At 52.4% G+C, this 20,368-nt stretch overlaps 7 protein-coding genes across 7 annotated transcripts; 4 read left to right on the top strand and 3 right to left on the bottom strand.

The window, feature by feature from the left end:
• Positions 1-904: 904 nt before the first annotated feature.
• Positions 905-1,373, bottom strand: VE01_06823 (uncharacterized protein; the record flags this gene model as incomplete). Its single annotated transcript, XM_018276262.1, has 2 exons — positions 905-1,067; positions 1,168-1,373. The coding sequence occupies 2 exons, from the start codon at positions 1,371-1,373 to the stop codon at positions 905-907; spliced, it is 369 nt and encodes a 122-aa protein (XP_018129889.1).
• A 1,501-nt stretch (positions 1,374-2,874) lies between these two features.
• On the top strand, positions 2,875-3,375 carry VE01_06822 (uncharacterized protein; the record flags this gene model as incomplete). Its single annotated transcript, XM_018276261.1, has 1 exon — positions 2,875-3,375. The coding sequence occupies one exon, from the start codon at positions 2,875-2,877 to the stop codon at positions 3,373-3,375; it is 501 nt and encodes a 166-aa protein (XP_018129890.1).
• Positions 3,376-4,035: 660 nt separating this feature from the next.
• VE01_06821 (uncharacterized protein) lies at positions 4,036-4,389 on the top strand (the record flags this gene model as incomplete). Its single annotated transcript, XM_018276260.1, has 1 exon — positions 4,036-4,389. One exon carries the CDS (start codon positions 4,036-4,038, stop codon positions 4,387-4,389), a length of 354 nt encoding a protein of 117 aa, XP_018129888.1.
• Positions 4,390-4,595: 206 nt separating this feature from the next.
• VE01_06820 (uncharacterized protein) lies at positions 4,596-9,131 on the bottom strand. Its single transcript, XM_018276259.2, has 3 exons — positions 8,766-9,131; positions 8,439-8,679; positions 4,596-8,392 (listed from the first exon to the last, which is right to left on the bottom strand). The coding sequence occupies exons 2-3, from the start codon at positions 8,615-8,617 to the stop codon at positions 4,822-4,824; spliced, it is 3,750 nt and encodes a 1,249-aa protein (XP_018129942.1). The 5' UTR covers positions 8,618-8,679; positions 8,766-9,131; the 3' UTR covers positions 4,596-4,821.
• A 132-nt stretch (positions 9,132-9,263) lies between these two features.
• On the top strand, positions 9,264-11,429 carry VE01_06819 (uncharacterized protein). Its single transcript, XM_018276258.2, has 2 exons — positions 9,264-9,541; positions 9,740-11,429. The coding sequence occupies exons 1-2, from the start codon at positions 9,401-9,403 to the stop codon at positions 11,207-11,209; spliced, it is 1,611 nt and encodes a 536-aa protein (XP_018129831.1). The 5' UTR covers positions 9,264-9,400; the 3' UTR covers positions 11,210-11,429.
• Positions 11,395-13,309, bottom strand: TVP38 (Tlg2-vesicle protein). The gene has a single exon (XM_018276257.2). It carries the CDS (start codon positions 12,739-12,741, stop codon positions 11,629-11,631), a length of 1,113 nt encoding a protein of 370 aa, XP_018129830.1. The 5' UTR covers positions 12,742-13,309; the 3' UTR covers positions 11,395-11,628.
• A 466-nt stretch (positions 13,310-13,775) lies between these two features.
• Positions 13,776-17,240, top strand: VE01_06817 (uncharacterized protein). The gene is made up of 3 exons (XM_018276256.2): positions 13,776-15,374; positions 15,425-16,126; positions 16,188-17,240. Exons 1-3 carry the CDS (start codon positions 14,422-14,424, stop codon positions 16,849-16,851), a joined length of 2,319 nt encoding a protein of 772 aa, XP_018129828.1. The 5' UTR covers positions 13,776-14,421; the 3' UTR covers positions 16,852-17,240.
• The last annotated feature ends 3,128 nt before the right edge of the window (positions 17,241-20,368 follow it).

The following is a 20,368-nucleotide window of genomic DNA, read 5'->3' as shown; positions in this document are numbered from 1 at the left end:
CACCCCACCAAGCCTAGTATCTTGTGGCGTTTAATTTGCACCCTGCAGTTATTGCCTCAAGAAGCACCGATTGGGATTCTCGCCTTTCTAAATGTGGAGCACTACTATAACCATCTTATCAACGAACATGAATTTTCAAAGAAATAGCTTCTCAACAACGTCGTACGATGCAGCCCTTTGAGCCGGCGCCCTGCAGGACACAGTCAGACCCATCAGCTTCTACGCGCCCTTTATGCTCTTCGCCGGCTTGGATAAGCTGAGAAGAGCTGAAGGGCTGAAGGGGGGGAAGGCTGAAAGGCACAGACGGAAGGGATACCACCGGGTCCCACTCCCAATGTCCCACCAGATCAGAGAAAAAGCGCGCGAGCATGGGCCGTGCTGTGCCCATCGATATTAACGCCACAGCCCAACTGACCGTGCTCCTCCGAGATGAGGAATGGATCCCACATCTATTTATCGCATCCTCATCCCGCCAAAGGGAGTTCCGTCAAGGACCACCGGATCCCCTGGTTGGATACACGTGCAGCGATTGAGCGAACTGCCGTTCTTATGTCAGCATCCATCCTACAAGGCTGCATCTTAGGGGACTATATTTAGACACGGCGTCAAATTGACGATGATTTCTCAATTTGCGAAATGTCTCGATTTTGTGACACAGGAGTGTGATGTGGTGATCCACTCCTCCTGATCCTCCAGGTCACATTTCAGCCGCATGCAAATACAGGGTCCAATTCCAGACATTGTATCCAAAACGTGATCTTGTCTCTCTCTTCCATTATCATTATGTCGTAGTTCTCGTATATTTTCACCCCATTCAACTCCGGTCAACTCCGGTGCCAACAGACCCAATATCTGTGGTCACTGAATGCAACTCCATACCCCCATTATATCCCAAGAGTCTCTTTCAAGCTTTGCCCTTCCCACCATCTGCCTTTCCAGGCCCGGCGGTGAAGTACCATGCAACGACAGCAACCGCTATGATCACCAACGCGATAGATAGCGTAATACTCCACGAAATAACTCGGCACCGGCGCTTCTTCTGACGCTGTCTAACCAGCCAATCGTCCCTGCACCAAACACAGTCAGCATTTGAGTCAAGCTTACTTCGCACCGCCCTGTCATCTCATCTGACACGCTCCCACCATCTGGGGTATGTATGCAACTAACCCATGCTTGTCCATAGTCTCCCCCGTGCTGGCACTTGTCGACCTAGCCCTGCCATTCTCTATATCGGCGGCTCCCTCGGCCTCGTGTATTGCGGCTGAGAAGCGCTTCCAGAATATCGGGTCGGCAATGGCGAGGTTGGGTTGTTCTGAGACGGGGCGTAGGTGAACCTCTTGCGCGAGAGGTGAGGGACGGTGCCCGCGGGGCATCTTGGGGCGAGACATAGAGTGGTGATATCTCAAGTGAGAGTTCGAAGAGACGGCTGTAGAATCCCTTCCCGAGTAGAGTAATGAGTGAGAGTTGCTTCACCAGCGACGGGTAGCTATAACGATCCGCCTATGTGATCTGCGTATGTGCAAGCTGAGGTGGGTTTCCTGCTGCGTCTGGAATGATAGTTCAATTGAAATGAGCGAAATGTCCAGGCACAAATGAGTGAGCGCACTGGACTTGAAATGTGAAGCTGGCGAAAGAATGAAGCCTTCAAATCCTCAAAAAATATGTATCTTCAGCACTTCCCAAAAACAAAACAAACAAACGCAAAAAAAAAACAATATGTCACTGTGCTATTATAACCCACCTATAAACAAACCACCTATACCCTTATCACACCAGCTTTTATCGTGCATACCCGCCCACAAAAATCGCCCTGTTCTGGGCCTCCAGGAACAAATATTGGGTACACAACCATGCCACAACCCATAAAAACTCGTAGCCGTTTGTACGACTTACTGGTATCACAGCATCCACTCGGGGAGTCGAGACTCGATCCGATAAGTGGGAAGCTCTTCCAATGAGCGTGCTGGTGAAAGGGTTGCTAAATGTGGGTTTCGCAGGGGATTAGTGGCCGGCGGTGGGAAGCTGTAGAGGCGCCTAGACTCGCTTAATTTTAACTCATACATGGGACTATATATTGGACGATGATAACGATTGAGTTGGCGTGGAGCAACCAAGGTTGATGGTGCTGTCACCGTGGAAGAGCCTTCTGCGGTAAAGAACCTTCTATAATATATGAGGCTGAACCTGAGAAAGCAGCTACAGTAGACGAGGCCGAACCTAAGAAACCAGCTACAGTATAGTAGAAGCCCACAGCGGAAGAACCTGCAACGATGGAGGAGCAGCTGGAGCCAGGCTTCGCCTGAGAGCAACTAGCCATATATGACCACGCCATTGCGACAGGGCGTCCACTCCCCGCCTCATTTTTTGCTCACCTCGGGTCCAATGCCCGTAAACGCAGCTTGCAGTCCTTCCGCTATGACGGATCGACGTGTACGGAAGCTATGAAGCAAGACTATGTGAGACGCTTAAGGGCGCTCGAGAGCTCTGAGGGGCTGGTGGCTATTAAGGGACTGTTTAAGGTTTTGAGCAACAGGTCCAGAAGTTGTTGCTTTCCAACCAAAAATACTTTACCGAAAGGGGTCTTGCAAGTCTCAATCAATGGGCACCAGGGGGCCGACGAAATCTTAATGTTGCTAAGTGCGCGGAGGCAGCTGCACTGTCAACGACACTGCCGCGGGCGATGGGGGGACGTCGGGTTGCTGAAGAGCCCAATACCAGGGTCGCTTAATCTGACGTTACGCAAAGCAAGGGCTACTCTGAGTACTATAGAACCAATTGAGTTATGTCGAGCCCTCAACGTTTAGAGCTGTCTCCGTAGCAGAACCCGTTACAGATCGAACGTGATATAGTACAGGAGGTAGAGGAGGCCAAACTATGGAAGCAACCGCCACAAGCGCGGCCATAGGGGCTATATTAGCTCAAGTGGAAGCGCGGGATCAGCCTCGCCAGCGACGGACATTCTTGCAATATACCCCACCAGAGGTGCTGCAGCGGCGACGGAGCATCTTGGACTCTATGGCGTCGGAGCTGGCCATGTATGAGGCTGCCATAGCAGCCGGAACGCCTCTCCCAGACTCGATTCCCCTTCCGGCCTATCACCCCGAACAACACCAGTTGTTGGCGAATGGCGGAGAGCATAGGCAGAGGTCCACGATGGACTATGTGGAGTTCTTAAGGGGGGCAGTGCGGCGGGGGAACGAGAATCTAGCAAGACTGCGAGAGCAGAGTAATCGAAGTCTCCAGGGCTTGTTGCTGATGGCTCGGAAGGAACTCGATGTTGCCGACTGTGCGAACGCAGCTGCTCGCTCAAGGACACTACCGCGAGCGATGGGGGAAAGTACAGTGACTGAAGAGCCCGTTACTGGGCTCGATTAATTTGATGTTGTAAGAAAAATTGAGAGCTACTTAAGTACTGTGCTGTACTATAGAAGCAACTGAGTCGACGTGGAGCCATCAGGTTGACCGAGCTGTTGTCGTGAGATAACCTGCTACAATATAGAAAGCTTGTCAAGAGAGATAATCTTTCACATAGGAGCCATGAGTGGAGCTTGAGCAGCGGAGGCGACGAGGCGGATGAAGCCCCGGATGGAATCTGTTATAAGGGAGCTGGACTCATATGATGAGGCTATAGCAGCAGGAACGCCTCTCCCGGTCTCTCGTATACTCCCGTGGCCCATCGACCCCAGACAAAAGAAGCCGTCCTTGTCCCAGAGTACATTGTATGAGGAAATGTCTACAGAGGACTATCTCAGGCAGCTAAGGAAACTAGCGCGGGTGCATAAACGGAGATGGATATGGTTGCAAGAGCATAATTTTCTATATATCCACTGGATCGTGGCGCGGGCCCGGATAGAACTTAATACTGCCGAGTGCGCGGAGGCAGCCGCCCAGTCGAGGACCCTGCCTAGAGCAGCACCTACTCGGAGAGTCAAGACTCGATCCGATATGCGGAAGACGTTCCAATGAGCGTGTCGATGGGAGGCTTGCTCATGTATGTTTCGCTGGAATCGAGTTAGTGGGTGTAGGAGGCTGGATATGGATTCATGGACTCGCTTAATCTGGGCGTCCTGCATCAGGAGGAGTTACTATAGAAGCAATGGAGTCGGCACGGAGCCCTCGAGGTTGGCAGAGGTGTCGCAGTTGGAGAGCTTATTGCCGCAAAAGAACCTGATGCAGTATACGAGACTAAGCTGGGGCAGCCAACCGCGGCAAAGAGCCATGGCGGACGAAGCTGCCCTGTGGGCGAACTTACCTTTGGCGACGAAGAAAATTGCGGGTGCTGACGAGCCAGCTACCGTCGAGGAACATACCGCTGCTGAAGGCGCCGTTGCAACAGAGGTTTGTGAAGTGGAGGAAGAAGTTGCCATGGGCAATGGGGTTGGGAATTGAAGACCGTGCCACAGCAGAGGAGTATAAGGGCGAGGAACCAGCTACGGCTGAAGACCAGTCACTACCGAGGAAATGATACTTGGAATTGTTATCCTTCTGCTATGGAATTTTGGCATACAGATTCGAGAGCGTAGAAGATGTCAGCCTTGTCAGGCACTATGAGAAAGCTTTGGAAAACGTAGCTGATAGGGAATATTAAAATCCATCCCCAATAAGATTCATTCTTCTCATTAAATACTCGATATCGAGCTAGATTCGCCAGAAGCGCTATATAACACATCGCATCCATAAAGCCTCGCGGCAATATCCCGGGTATCCCGCTCATCGCAGCAAATCCCCCCTAAGCGAAGTTACCTAAATCCCATATACCGAAATATCCGACTACGGACAGAGGTTGACACACCAACGCCTATCCCATTGAAAACAATCCCCTCACATAATCGCACACTTCCCCTTCTTCTCCTTCTTACTCGCATAACTCGCCGTCGTAACATCCGTCCACCCGGCACTACTCGCTACGTCGTAATCCTTCTTCTTCTTCCCCTTCTTCTTCATCGTCCCGCGCCACCCCCTCTCCTTCGCCTGCTGCATGTTGATCGCCGCGCTACGCTCTGCGCGGCTGGCGCGGCGCGAGACACCAGCTGCTATGGGCCAGGTGGGATGGTGTGCCGGCGCGTCACCGTTGGAGCTGATGCTGTAGATCGTCTCTAGACGCGTCATGTGTGGACGCAGACCGCCCGGGGAAAATTGCTGTTGGTCGCCATATGGGCTGGGATACCCGACTGGGTAGCCTTGGTCGTGGGACGGAGGCGGGTAGATTGGGGACATGGTTGTTTGCGCATTGTATGCCCCGGTAGCTGCCCTGGGAGGCGGTCCAAAGTCTGTGAAGCTGGTCTGGCCGAATTGTGGCAGGCCGGTGTTCACTTGGTTGGGTGATTCTGGGTACATGTTCTGGTGGACTGGATGCATGACGGGTGGCTGGACGACGGGTAGCTGTTGGAAGGATCCTGAGGCAGCTCTTGGGTAGTTGGATAGTTGCTGGCTGCTTGGTCTTTGGGCGCGACTATTCAGCCTCTCTAGCAATGATGTGCTAGGTAAGTTGACATCCGCAGGAGTTAACTCTGCAGGTGGTGCTGGTACTCCTGAGCCGGCATCTGGAGAGATGCCTGTCTGTGGAGCTGGATCCTGGCTGGGAGGGTAGTGTAGATCCAGTGGGGTTATCGGTGACAGCGTTGGTAGGCTTGTAAACTGCGAGCCTTCGGGCGCCTGAATACTCACGTATTGTACTTGTGACCCATCAGTTGACGCCGTTTGTTCGGGAACAGTTCGCGTTTTCTCTTCGTTGGCGGGTATGGTGTTGCTAGCACTACCAGCATCGCCATCCCAGTTATCCGGTGTCACGCTAATATCCCGGACTGTTGGAATTGGTATAGCGCGACGTGGGATTGGAGACATAGGTTCAACTGAAGGAGTACTCATGACAGGGCTTTCCGGTATAGTCACCACCGGCTGGCCCACAGGTCGACGAGGAATTGTGTTGGATGGCGCTGGCGCTACTGGCACTGCCGCAGGAGGCTCAGGCGTCCTCTGAGGAGAAACATCATACATGTCATCAAAATCATCAGCGTTTGCTGGAGTCTGGAATGGCTGAGGCTCGCGATTTATATCGCTTGATGCACTTATGGCAGACGAAGAGCTGGCAGGTCGGGGTATAGTGACGGCTAAATGAGGTGAAATTGGTGAGGCGAGGGATAAATGAGGTGACGCAGGTGACCCCGAGGATCTACTCATTGGAACATATGTCGTTCTGGATCTGCGTAAACTGGATAAGGGGTTTGACTCCGTCGACGCGCTGCTCCTCTGAGTGCTAGATCGGTGAAGGCTGTGTGGCAATCCTGTTACCCCGACTTGGATTGCATTTCGTAAGTGCTCTGGAAGTGTTGGTATGTCATCTTTGCTATATGGCGGTGGTGGGGGGACCCAATTATCCGCATCACTTTCGTGGGGAACTTCGTTGTGACCATCTGCGGGCCGCATCCGAGGGGGACCTGGTTGTTGCCCAAAACGAGGTGGATGAAGCACCCTATTTATAGCTGCTGCAGTTGCAGCACGTCGCAGTGTTGCCACAGAGCGGGGAGTACCATGCGCATACGGCGCATCAAGTGCTTCTTGGTCGTCTATTGATGTCATAGATGCCGTTTCTGAGGTCTCGTCTGTCGGCGATAATGCCTCCCTCGTAGCAGACAGCCTTCGGAGTCCTGACGTTGGCGGCCCTTCCAACCTCCTTGGTAGAGTAAAAACAGGACCTCTCTCCGGCCGTACTGCTATTGTGGTTGAACGAAGGACTGCTGGATGAGTTCCTCTTGATTGAGCAACAGTTCGCCTGCGAACTATTGCCACCTCTGTCTCCATATCTCGGTGCTCTTCCTCGAGTACTTCCGGCTCTTTCTCGCCCACTTCTATCGTGATTGTTCGCTTTTCGCCGTTCACAATAGAGTAGTCAAAATCCAAGAGTAACAGTCTTCCACCATCCATTGGTGCTATGCCGTCTTCGTTCAAGTCGAACGCATGTCCTTGGGCATAGCCTACACCCCCTGGGGCAGCTGCGACAAGCCGCTCATATGAAGTACCTGGTGAAGAAGTTACCCACTTCAGAGCCACAATTCCGTCGAGACTGCTAACATGCCGCCCTTCAATGAACGAATTTCGAGATCTGTTGGAGAGTTCTTGCCACTTGGGTACCTTGTTGCCGTTTGTATCTTTGGGCGCGACGGTGGTCTCCCGTTGCCCGTTGCCGGAAAGGCTACTTTTGTGGCTGAGAGGCGTTCCAAAGTCAGCCGAGTCAGCTTCTGCTGTTGGTTCAGGAGGCGCATCAAGATTTTCAGGGACACCGTAACACCATATTTCCTTCCCCTGAAACCCTGCAGAAACCAAATCACCTGAGCCAGTTGTTGCGGGCAGAGTGTTGGGAAGTAGTTTTTGAGTCGATGAGGCATCTGCTACAGGTCCAGTAAAATAGGTCGTTCCATTGCGAAGATCGTCGATACGGACAGCTCGGAAAGTTTCAAAGGCTCGGTCATAAGTGAATGTCCAGTTTGCCCCACAGTCCGCGGCGCTTGGTAGAAGGACCGCATGGCTACAGTCTCGACTGCTATTAGGGAAAAGGATTGACGTTGCCCAAAGCTGGCCAATGCTGTCCTCTGGTGAATATTCGCCGGGGTTGAAGTATGGCGCTGTCAATATGACAGTGTTGGGGTTTTTAGAATGTATAGTGGTGCCCATCAGTTGCATGCCATCTCTGGAGAATGACAAAGAATCCGCTGCGTCAGATTTGACACCCCTTTTATCCGTGGCTAAGGCGGCAGCTGACAGAGAGTACACCTCGATGCCCCCATCATACGCTGCTGCCAGCACCGAACCGCCGGGGGATAGTGAAATTGTGCGAGGATGGTGATCCAGGGCAATTGCTCGAATGTGTTTTGGCTTCCCGTTTCTTAGGTCGTAGAGGTCAACCTGATGATCTATTGATAATACAGCCAGCAGAGTGCCATCGTCGAGTATTGTTATTGATGCAGGTCGTCGCAGGATCTTCAGCTCGCGTTCAACTGTGACATCCAATCCCACAAAACGAAGAACATGAATCCTCGATGTGCTATATGCGAGAACATATTGTCCATTGGCGGAGAATGCGAAGTGGAACGCTTCACCTCCGGGTAAAGCGGCAGAAGAGCTTATAGACGTCGACACCAGCTTGATTATCGTTTCTTGTGGGCGTAAATATGCCTCGTAGAGGTTGCGCTTGACCTCATGTGCGAATGCTTTTCGGAGTTTCGGAAGCTCGTCGTCGCCTACTGGCAATGCGATAGTTCGATGGCTTGTCGCATAAGATCGGCATCGAGACAGCTGCTGGGCATAGAGTTGCGCTTGTTGCGATACCCTGCGCCAATTCCGATTAAGCAGAACAAGAGATGCAAAGGAGCTGGGGTCGCATGTCGAGAGGATGCTGGGACATCGTCAGTAAGATAACAATGGAAGCGTAGCAGACATACAGTTCTATGATCTCATCCGGGAGGCTCGCGAAAGCGCATGCGGCGTGCTTGGCGTCCTTGGAGTCCACAATGTCCGTCAACGCCGCTGTTGTAGAATTATCCATCTTCATAACAACGGCTGTATCGGCGCATCCACAATTTGCATCATCGGCTATGCCATTAGAAGTTGTCGCGGGCATGGAATAGTCGTGAGTAGGCGCAAAAAGATGCGAAAGTCAGTCAGCCCTGACGCGGACTGATTCTATAGATAGTTAGGATTCAACCCCCTGCCAACTAATATCGCGTTTGATGTCTGGGCTAAGTGGTGGGGGAGCAAGGAGTACGTACGGAGTGTGTACTCAATGTAGACGACAGGATAGTCGCGCCCTGTACTCACAGTAGCACGGGGATCCTCGTTGGTTGTCAGATCTCAATTGTTGGAAAACGGACTACTACAGTAATCCCCCCTCCCCTGGCTGCAGCATTGGTCCGGAGATGCAACCTTGGCGAACTGCGTGGTTCAATGAATTCACGTCTGCTGGTCTCTCGTATTTCCAACTGACTCCAATTCTTCCAAATTGCTCAATTTAGTCAGGATATAGCACGTTAGTTGTGTAGAGCTTCCTATTTGTTTGTAGAGTACAGTTTGCTCAGTAAACAGCAACACAACCTTTCAGGGTCCATCTTGAATCTATTACTATATTTAAACCAACGCGTCACCAATGAGCATCTGTCCAAACCGCGCGGGTACAATCCCCTACTGGTTATCATATCACGTGATTATGCTTATCAATGAAGCTAGGGCTGTTCTAGTGGCAAAGCTAACTTGATCAACCCCTCGTAGGCGCCAAGCAGAGACTACTGGACTACAAATTGTCGTCAACCGATTCTCCACCCTTTTCCTTTCCCTTCCCTTCTCTCTTTTCAACGAATTTACATGGGAATAGGACGACTGAATCAGGTCCTATTTTGCTATCTAGATCATGAGCCACATGAGAGACACTGATTTTGATCAGCTCATGAAAACACTGACAGAGAACTTCAATGTTCTGGCTGACGAAGTTCAACTGTTGAGCGATAGGAAGACTGTTCTCGAACACAAGCTACGTTTTGCCCACGAACAGGTATGCACAATCCATCATTTCTTTGTTCTTTCCCCCCCAACCACACTATGTGATGAGACACTTTAGCTCTAGATCTGGAGTCGCTTCTGGTGACAACGACCGACAAAAACCAATCATGTTTCCTGAATACCGTTCCTTCATCACTATGAATACGTTTATACATTTGCAAAGACAGCCCGCTGACAATCGTCTTTATAGTATCAAGTGTTAGCACTCAAGTACGCGCCGTCTGATGATCCAGATATCTCGAGCACTCTAGCTAAGCTGCAGCTTCCCGCGGACATCCGAGTGAATGTAGAGGACCGGACGTCACAGGTGCCGCTACCTCCCCGGAGGTCCGGAAACTCCAAGCAGCAGACGGCTGAGGCTATAAGAGATGGGCGAAAGGCGTCACAGCTCATAGCTTCCCTTAAGGGCTGGAATAGATCTGCCGTTAGTAATCGCAGTGCCTCAATAGCTACGAGCAGTAACAATAGGAACTCCCGCGGGGGAACCTCCTTTACAACATTCCATGAACAAGACTTCACAGTACCGGGCAAAAAAAGCCAACTGATGTGCCCATTCTCTCAAAAATCCAATAAGCCCGCTCCGAACCAAGACTCATCGAGCCAAGTATCAGCGATGGAGACCGCTGAGGAAACCACTGCCGTCCCCGATACGGAAGACAACACCCCCCATCACTCAGCAGATCCCATATGCGCAGCACTATATGCCGAAACACATGTCTCCGCGCCTCCATCGGCCGCCGGCTCCAACAAATGCCCCATACGTTTCCTAGACCAGCATTCTCCCGAAGAGGTCGCAAGATATTTTGAGACCCACAAGCATGAAATCCCACGAAGCCATGAAGTATGCGTGAAGCGGTATACGAGGAATGAGGAAGGAGCTAGGAAGTTGGATGCGAAATATGGTAGCATGGTGAGCATGCTGCAGCAACTGGGCCAGAAGCACCAGCCGATGTTACCTGTGCAAGACGAAATTGAGGAATACGAAGTGGATAAGAGATCCAACGGACGAGTCGAGAGCTGGGCGAAGGCTGTTAGTGAAGAAGGCGTCGATCCTGCCGAAGCAACAACAGACGTCCCTACCGAGCCCGAAGAAGAGCGCGAAGGGCGGTATGACAGGCAAATGAATGAGGTCAGGGTTGGCGAGTCGCCGAGCCGTCCATGGGGTATTTCAGTACCATACGACTTCCCGCCTGCTCCTCACTACACCGAGAACGATTTACAAGCCTCCCCATCCGCCCCCGCCATTACCCGTGACTTCGAAGGCCAGCCGCCCGTGAGCCGCTGCCCATTCGGCCACGGCGCAAAAGCGGAAGAAGTAACAGAAGAACCTCCATCCTCTGACCGAGAGGATATCCCTCAGGCCAGGCCAGCGGGACAATGCCCATTCAGCCAGAACATGGACCCGAACGCACCGCTTCCCAAAGACCACCCCACTGTAACACCGCAAGACTCTGGCTTCGGCGCAACATACGAGAGCCAGCCGCAGCCGGAACCTGCATCGCAGCCAGCATTCATAGCAAAGCCCGAGGCTGCCACGACGACGGGGAATAATGGTGGACCGCAGATGCTGTTCACGGGCCCTGTGTTCATCGGATACCCTGTTGAGCAGGCGATGGCGTTGATGCAGCAGTGGCAAGCTGGAGCCAACCAACCGAGATGATAAGAGCAACGAGGTGGACGTTGCGTTGATTTTTTTTTGATAGCGATTAGCATTCGATTTTTACGATATCAGATTGTCGCATGGGTTTTCAGCGTTGATTCTTACGGAGGCTTCTGTGGGAAGAAGGCCGGCGCACTTATTTAGCTGTTTAGCTTAGCTTTTAATGTACACTTCTGTCAGAAACATAATATTTAAACTTGTCTATTCGTAGCTGTACAGCAGAAATATATGTATTCTATTCCGTTTTATCTCTTCATCTTCGCTGTCATAATAATGCCGTACAAAATCAGAACCCGCTTCTATCGATCTTTTGCCAGGTGATGCTATATCCAAATCAACGCCAACCCCAAACACCACTTCAAGCCCCAATCTACACCCCCATATCTCTACACCTCTTCTTCCCTTCTAACAACCCACTCTCACCTCCCCCCCTCCGTCTCAACCCTCCCCTCCTCATCCGTCCAATCATCCCTATACCCCGCGTCATCATTATCCCACAAACTAATATCATCCTCCTCAAACCCCACCGGATCCGCCAACCCAACCCTCTCCTCCTCATCCCCATCCCACGTCCCCTCCTCCCCCCCAATCGCCTCCGCCTCCAACTCCCTCGCCCTCGCCATCGTGCGCCTATAAATCACAAACCCCAGCACCGCGCCTAGGATCCCAAAAACCGCCATGGAAACATAATTCACAATCTTCGTCGTGCGATCCATCTCGCTGCCCGCCTCAGCAATAGCAGCCAGCCTACTCCCCGCAAAAACATGAATAAGCAGTTTCGGCGTCGCCATCGCGGTCGCGGCGGTGAACGCAAGCGGGTGAACGGTGGGGAGCGTGGACATGGCGCCGTTGGAGATGCTGTAGGGGAGGGGACAGAAGCGGATCATCACGAGGACTTTGATGCCGTCGTGCTTGAGGATTGAGGCGAAGGCTTCGAAACGCTTGTCTTCGCCGACGAGACGGTGGACGTATTTGGAGAGGATGGTCCGGCTGGCGAGGAAGGAGCAGTAGGACCCTATTACGTTGGCGCTGGCGCAGATGAACCACCCTTTCATGCCGTAGACGAAGCCGGCGATGGTGAGGGCGGTTGTGTAGCCGATCACGGGCGGGAAGGCGGTGATGAAGATGAGGGCGAAGCTGATGAGCCAGCCCCCCGGTAGGGCGCGCCATTTCACGGCGACGGGGGCGAGAGCGGCGAAGAGCGACTCGGAGTAGACGATGAAGAGGATGCCGATTGTGGAGAAGAAGATGTAGGCGCCAACGAAGAGGATGCGTTGGGTGAGTGTTGCCGAGGCCCAGAGCGCGAGGGCTTTATCCTGCAGGATCTTGGCTTTGAGGAGGTAGGAGGCGGCTGTGGAGGGGGTGGAGAGGGAGGGGCGCCGGCGGTGGGAGGCGGAGGATCGGAGGCGGCGGGAGAAGGAGGGGCGGGGGGGGGCGTCGGGGAGGGGGGAGACGAGGGGGGAGAGAGGGGGGGAGGGCGAGGAGGGGGGGAGGAGGTGGTGCGAGGCGGTGGTGTCGTCTTTGAATGACATGGTTGAGAGGCGCGCCGGATGGGCCGGGTTGGTGGAGAGTGTTCTTGTATGTGTTGTCTGTGGTATTACAAGATCATTGAAGAAGTCGACGCGTTTATTCCCTTCGTCTCGATGCGATTCCCAGCGTTCGTCGCGCACGGAAACAGCGTGGGGTTGCTTGGGTTTTCGACAATTCTCGACGACGACGACGGGGCGACAGCGAAAAAGGTTGATGCGTGCGCGTAGGCGGCTAAGAAGAAAGGGGATTCGAGAGGGACCGTGGAGGCCTGATTAGGGATGCATGTCTTAGAAAGTCGTCGGTGATTGGCGTTCCCTGTGTGTTCGTGTTCACTTCCACTTTTGGAGCTGATTGTTGGAGGAGGAGGGAGGGAGAGGCGGACTGGAGTGAGTTACGAGGCCTGTGGATTGGGTGCTGAGGCTGCTGAGGCTGACATGAGACGTCATGGATCCCTCCCTCCCTTTCGTGTCAAATGCTTCGGGAGGACGATATCCCGTGTACCGTTCGTGGGGAGTTTGTTAGTAAGTAATAGTAGGCCGTAGGGAGTGCTCGATCAGCCCACGTCTCTTGGCTGGCGTGCTTGTTATTCTATTTCTATTTCTATCACTTATCGCCTTGCGTACAGTATTTGTGATATGGTGTTCCTCCGAGTGAGTCCCTCTAGATCCTATAGAGTAGAGTCAACAGTAGTACTGGAATCGCGCCGTAAAGGACAAGTATCGCATATTCCAGGCCTTTCCCTAGACCACTGCCTTCTCATAAACTAATAATGCCTATGTTGAAACTATACTCCTTTGTTCTAATTGTCCTCTTCATCCCCTTTGTCCCCTCTGTCCATCGCATCACCACAGTAAACACATACGTGGGGTTTATGGGGTGGTGGGTGGTGCCAAAACGTGCAGGTACAGATGGTGAGAGAGTACCTGGTGTCTGCGGCTAAAATAGCGCTACAAAGATGTACTGCCACTCCACTCTACTACTAAACTTACTACTAAACTGTGGTGAGCTGAGTCCCATCAACATCTGAGATCACCCCCATCCCCAAACCCCCCTCCCCTCCTCCTCACCCCCCAATCCAATATCGATCCGCAAGGCTCTCTTTGTCCCACTTCCCCTACGCCTCACCTTCTATCCCACCGATAAACAACAACCCCCACCCACCAACCTCACCTCTTCTTTACCCCAAGGTCTTCTCGTTCGTGCTTTTGCGCCTGCTTGTCGCCCTCCCTCAACCTCACTGCCGGAGGTTCGATCTAATCCCCGAAACACCCCAACGAACTAGTCCGCAGCTCAGCTCAGCTCATCCCAGCCCCAGCATCGTTCGCGCTACCCCCCTCGGCCGTCCCGCAGACCGTCTATCGACCTATCTATATCGCCTACCAACAGTCCATGTCGACAATGTGACGAGATATCTGGCATCTGACATCTTCATTATAGTGTCACTGCTGCAGCCGTCGCGTCACAGAGCCTATTGTACTTGGTTCCTTCTCCGGGTAACGATCGTCGTCACTTCCAACATCAGACTCTACGCAGCTACCCACCCGGGCATCGTGAACCTCCTACCTTGGTTGGCACCACCGCTTCTCACAGCTTGCCTCTCACTCAGAGGCCGTTGACGGCCCTATTAATACTCACCGCCTCCACCTCGTTTTAATTTCCAGCTTGAAGACCGACCCGGCACCATGGTGTCCGAAGAGACCTACGAACTCTGCCTACCCATCCTCCGGGACTCAACTATCGAAGACGAAGACAAGACAGATAAGCTCGAGGAGCTTCTAAAGAAAGAGACGAGCCTCACTGGCAGCACCCTTGAAAATGCGATCCTAGATATCCTCTGGCGCCACCGCGAGAGCTCAACAAATACTTCCTCCCCTCCTTTAATGCGCCATACCGTCCTGAGACGGGCATCACCCGCCTCATGGCAAATACCCCGGCCAAATGGACCCTCCGCGAACTCCTCGCCCCGTCTTGGGGTCAGCCCGCTGGTGCCCCCGGGTTTCGTGCCTTCGTCGTACCGAAACAAAACATCGAGCATCAACTCGCCCTTCACCTCACCGCGCCCATCTCCAAGGCTGAACTTTTCCAGCCCTGTGATACCTCATAGTCCTAGCCTCAATGCATACGAGTTCCCGACAGATACGGGCCCCACACAAGATATATATGGTGACCTTGGAAGCGATAATGTCGATTGGATTGTCAACGACGATGCTGTTGCTGCTGCTGCATCCGCGAATGCAAACGGTGGCCATAGCGGACTCAATGCTGCTGCGGCCGAGTTTGTACAGCCTCCACAGCAGACAGATATGAGCCCTATGGATATGCTTCGCTCAGTTCTTGGCCCAACCAAGTCGGACGAGGAGCTCAAAGTAGCGTTAGCGATGCATGGCTACGATCTCAGCGCAGCAATCGCCGCGCTTATGGAAGGACAGCCTACCGATGGCGTCAACCAACAGAACCAGGCGAATGAAATCAAAGCCATATTGATTGGCAAGTCTATGACACCAGACCTCGCGAGACCGGTCACTCCTGCAGGCCAGCAGCGAAACGGTGTCGTTTGTAGGTTCTTTCTCTCGACTGGGTCGTGTCTCCGCGCGGACTGCCGGTTTAGCCACGACCTGAGTAACCATATCTGCAAGTAAGTTAGCCCTTGAAAATATCCTGGTTTTAATACTGACACTCCTGAAGGTACTGGGTGATGGGCAACTGTCTCGCCGGCGAAACATGCATATTTTCTCATGACCCATCCCATTTCATGAACCGCCTTGCCCTAGACGGCAGCTGCACGCCACCGCTGCAAAATGCGCAGCCAAATATACAATTTCAGGACCCTAATAGCTTCCCATCGCTTCAACCCCCAACGCCAGATCAGTGGGGAAATTCTTATCAAACAGCAGCTTTTAACTACCCAAATATGGGCTTCACGCCCCCCACTGGTTTCAAGGCCCTCCAAGGCTACGCAAGCGACGGCTCAAACAACAACAGATCTCGACCAACAAGCCGCGCCAGAGACACCCCCGCAGCACCAGCATTAGACGATAACGAAGCCTTCCCCTCCCTTGGCGCAGTCTCCACACGCGGAGGCAAAAAGCACCACGGCAAGCGAAGCAACCACGCCAAAGAGCCACCCGTCCCCAGCTCCCTCGCCGAAGTCGTCAAGATGTCACCCTCGCCCGGCCCGGGCGCCCTGCGCCAGGAAATCAAGAAGCTCGGCCGCAACGGCAGCTCCTCCAGCATGCGCAATGGCGAGAACAGCGCCGCGGCCCAGGCGATCCCGAGTCCGCAGCATGTGCCGTGGCTCGAGACGGGCGAGAAGGCGAATAAGGCGTACCTCAAGGCCAGGTCGGATGCTATTAAGCACGGTGGCTTGAGGAATAAGTTTTTGCAGAGGTAAGCCGCCCCATCCCCCCTGTGAGGAAAATGAAATCAGTTTTACTAACACCCCCCATAGTGCCGCACAAGCATGGAACCGCAACGACGCCCGCGCCGCCAAAGCCCTCAGCCTGCGCGGCCAATCCGAAAACGACCTCATGCGCAAAGCGCACCGCGAAGCAGCCCGCGAGCTCTACGAATCCCGCAACAAGCCCTCCGCCACCTCCACCTCTTCCTCCTCCACCGCAGAAGTCTACGTCGACCTGCACGGCCTGCACCCCGAAGAAGCGGTCGATTACCTGGAGAAGGTGCTCGTTGAGCATGCCGCGAGCGCGAGGCCCGTGTATGCGATCACGGGCACGGGGCACCATAGCAAGAATGGGAAGGATAAGGTTGGGAAGGCTATCAGGGGGTTTCTGGGCGAGTGGAGGTATGCGTATAGAGAGTTTTCGGTGCCGGGGGATCGGAATAATGTTGGGGGGATTTTGGGGATTGATGCGAGGAGCTTTGAGAGGAGGGAGGGTGTTGCTGGTGTTGCTGGTGTTGGTGGGGTGGAGGCGGCGGCGGGGAAGGAGAATGCCAATGCGAATGGAAATGGAAATGGGAATGTGGAGAAGGAAACGCCGAAGGTGCAACAGAAACCGGAGGATTTGCTGGCGCAGGGGCATGAGATTGGGGATGGGAAGGTGAGGATGTTGGTTAGGGAGCCGCCGAAGGGTCCGGCTGCTAGTAGGGCCCGGTGATGGGCTTGATGCTCGGAGGGGTTGAGGGGAGATCAAGAAGAATCAAATCAGTTAAAACTAATGTGTTTGTGAGGGAATGTGTGGTTGTTTTGACGTGACATGTTTTGATGCGCTTGGTTCTGTCGTGTTATGGGTGGATGAGAGGGTGTGTGATGAATCTTCCGACGTGATCTGATGAGATGCATGTTTCTAGGATACAATATACTTACTGTATTTACATGAACCGCACGAACAGATTGATGCCACCTGGTAGTCGCATACTGATATATCAATAAATCAAAACTTGGCTTTGGTAGGGAGAAGCCAGTTGTGTCGTGCCGACTTATTGTTACTATGGGGAGGCATAACCTCCTCACCAACTCCACGAATAGAGGCAGAGAATATCCAAGAGTCAGCGTGCAAAGAATACCAATGTGATAAAATCCCTAGTGGCATGGCATATAAGATTCTGGCGTACAAAGAAGACATCCGTATGGCGGTCACAACAGATCTGTTCAATCACCAGGCAGAACAGATTGATGCTTTATTGGCAATTGTCCAAGAGCAAATGAACGAGATCAAGAGGCAGAGAGTGGCTCGACAGGAGGAGGGTTCGGGATCGTGGATGATGTTCTTGTTGCTGGCGCTCTTGTTGCTGTCGATACTCCTTGCTGTCAATACCACTTTTTGCTGTCGATACCCCCCTCGCCACCATCACCCCTCTTACCAGCGCTCCCCACACCATATATTGTTATAATATCGCAGACATACCCGCAATGGACATGGTAGCATAGTAATTTTAAAGTGCTTTATGTTCGCCACACAGGTTCTTCATTTGTCGCTCGAATATTTTGTTTATTAATTCCAGATCTGTAACTGCCTCGGTATCATATTTATCTTCATTAGCTTCATCCTCTCTTTTGCCCATAGTGCATATTGGTTCACGATGCTGTTTGGGCGCTGCATATTGTTTGTGCTCTTTCGGTATCATGGCCGAAGAAACATTTATTCATACCCTCGTCACACTCTTGTCTCTCCTTCCAGGGCAACATTGCAGACAGTTTGTTCCATATATCGTAAAAGTGGGTATGTGGGATCTCGCGATAGATATTCAGACAATATGAGAGGGAGCAAGGCATACATATGCTATTACCGGTGATATTCCAGTCACACATTACAGATTCACAAAATATGGCCTCCTGGTATATCTAATCCTCTATGTGAGCAGTGTGGGCAAGACCGGGGCAGAATACATACTTCTCCATTATCTCCCCACATGCGTTTCTGCTTGTGGGATGCATGGAATAAGATGGTGGCAGAGTTGGGGGAAGGGGGGGGGGGGGTTTCGTATTCAACTCAGCACTAGATAAGCTTCTTTCTTGTGCATCCAGGTGTATTATACGAGTCATCATACTGCGAAAGACACCAGGATGCGAACTTCCGCAGCTCAACAACAAATTATCGGATTGGTTACACGTCCGATATGTACTCTATTATGCAGCGAGACTATCTCGGGGGGTACTAGGAAAAGGCTTGATAGGAACAGGGGGTGATAGGAAAAGGGGTGACAAGAAAAGGGGTGACAGAAAAGGGGTGACAGGAAAAGGGGTCACAAGAAAAGGGGTGACAAGAACAGGAGCGACAGCAACAGGAGCAATAGCAACAAGATCATAACCATCCATTCGTCTTCGGCAACCCGCTTTCTGCGAATGCGCTCCCTCTCCTTCTTGGTAGCAAGCTTGAACTCATCCGAGACTCGCTTTGCCACAACCGTGATCTTGTCGTGTGCAGTTTGAGGATCTGGTGTGTGGTTGTAGCAAGTCTCTCGTGTAGCTATAGCTCGTTGGAGAAGAGGCAGGCGAGTTTTTCCTCACTCTCGAATCGTGCTTTTAAGACAGGTTGATATTCAGAGATGGGTGTACTCTTGAGCGAAATCATTCTTTAGTTGTCTTTGTCCAGCAAGCTAGGACTTTCTGAGGCTCTTTACGGTGTATACATGTCATCCATATACCGACTAGGCGGCGAAGTTTCTCCACGCAAATACATTTTGAGGACAGGACGTGATACGGTAGACACCAGAAAACAGGAAGTATCGTGGGTTTATAATGAAGTCCCCCTCCCTCCCCCTCCCCCCCCCCTCCAGGAAGTAAAAGACGACAAGTCCCCGCAAAAACTATTCTACCAGCATGCCAACATACCCGTATCTCGTCTCGAAGTCGCTGTGCAGACACCAGTCACCGCGGTGTCGTCTTGGTGTTAAAGCACGTCTGCACCACCACTGGGTCAGAAATCCGTAGTCGAGATACACATATATAGTTGGCCTGCTGCTGCCAGAGATATTGCTTCTTGACCATGCATCAAAGGAGATCAATGCCTCTCTTATGGCGTGTGTGAGTTGCGGCTGGGGGGGGTGTGTTGATAGGTAGGTTGTGATTGCGCTAGGATGGTGGTGATATGGGGAGGGCGGGCATGGGTGAAAGGGGTGACAGCAATAGGGGGTGACGGCAACAAGGGTGGGCGACAGCAACAGGGGTGACGACAGCAGCAGGAGCAACGGCAGCAACAGCACCAATATCAACAATCCCGCGCCACCACCACCCGCCGTCCAAACATGAATCGTAGCCCCCCCACGCGAAGTGGGATCGGACAGGACAGTATACGTTTTTATATCAACCTCCCTCTCAACCCAAACAAACTACGCCCTCGTAATTCCATAGCTAAAAATGGCAAAAAAAAAAGGCAAAAACATACAACAGTGGGTATTCGCTGGTGGTCACCCACCCAACTACTAATCCACCGATCTCAAGCTTGTGTATGGCAGAGCGGACGGGATGCCCAATTCTCTTGAGTCTATGGTCGTATGTGACAGTTGTTCGCAACGTAGAGTATATATAACCCCATACTGCATACAATAGGTTGGCTAAACCGGCGGCCGTCTAGGATTTTGTGTCTCGAGGTTGTGGCATCACGGCTACAAGTTGAGTCACCTAGATCTCTCTAGTTCTGCGATCTTCGACTTGAGAGTAATCTCCTGTTGGTCGCTCTTGAACTGTGTGCCGTTATAATGGTTCCCGCGTTATGTAGTCTCCACCTATGATCTGTGCGGCTAGTAAAGCTAATAGGAGAATGAGCTCGCCGGTATAGCACCGTCTCTGAGATATGGAAAAAAGGCGAGAGGGCCGAGGAAGGAACATGAATGACCGGGGGGAGGGGTTCTTATTCGACTCAGCGCGAGATAAACTTCTCATTCACACAGAATCGATCCGCTGGATGGTAAAAAAAACCTGTGCAGGGGCTATAAAAAGACAGACTTGGACGCGTATCGGATTGGACTACTCATCCGATATTTGATCTACTAGGCGCCCACTTTTGACATGGGGGTTGGTAGTGGAAGGGGTGATAGCGCAGCAGAGATAGGAATGGGAGCGATGGAAATTCGAGAGATGGGGGTAGTAGTGACAGCAGCAGGACGAACGACGGCATCAGGAATGAGCAACAGCAACAGGAGCAACGACATCAACAGCACCACCCTCGACAA

This window comes from Pseudogymnoascus verrucosus (assembly GCF_001662655.1).
Source record: "Pseudogymnoascus verrucosus strain UAMH 10579 unplaced genomic scaffold scaffold_25, whole genome shotgun sequence".
Taxonomy (NCBI): Eukaryota; Fungi; Ascomycota; class Leotiomycetes; order Thelebolales; family Thelebolaceae; genus Pseudogymnoascus; species Pseudogymnoascus verrucosus.
The sequence above is the reverse complement of the archived record's forward strand: the minus strand, read 5'-3'. Positions and strand labels throughout refer to the sequence as shown.

What these genes read in the sequence shown, in the direction of transcription:
- VE01_06819 (XM_018276258.2), top strand. Translation starts at nt 9,401, where the DNA reads ATGAGCCACATGAGAGACACTGATTTTGATCAGCTCATGAAAACACTG. An exon ending in TACGTTTTGCCCACGAACAG is followed by an intron (nt 9,542 to 9,739) that starts GTATGCACAATC and finishes TCGTCTTTATAG; the next exon opens with TATCAAGTGTTAGCACTCAA.
- VE01_06817 (XM_018276256.2), top strand. Translation starts at nt 14,422, where the DNA reads ATGGTGTCCGAAGAGACCTACGAACTCTGCCTACCCATCCTCCGGGAC. An exon ending in CTGAGTAACCATATCTGCAA is followed by an intron (nt 15,375 to 15,424) that starts GTAAGTTAGCCC and finishes ACACTCCTGAAG; the next exon opens with GTACTGGGTGATGGGCAACT. An exon ending in AGGAATAAGTTTTTGCAGAG is followed by an intron (nt 16,127 to 16,187) that starts GTAAGCCGCCCC and finishes CACCCCCCATAG; the next exon opens with TGCCGCACAAGCATGGAACC.
- TVP38 (XM_018276257.2), bottom strand. Translation starts at nt 12,741, where the DNA reads ATGTCATTCAAAGACGACACCACCGCCTCGCACCACCTCCTCCCCCCC.
- VE01_06820 (XM_018276259.2), bottom strand. Translation starts at nt 8,617, where the DNA reads ATGCCCGCGACAACTTCTAATGGCATAGCCGATGATGCAAATTGTGGA. An exon ending in CCGGATGAGATCATAGAACT is followed by an intron (nt 8,393 to 8,438) that starts GTATGTCTGCTA and finishes ACGATGTCCCAG; the next exon opens with CATCCTCTCGACATGCGACC.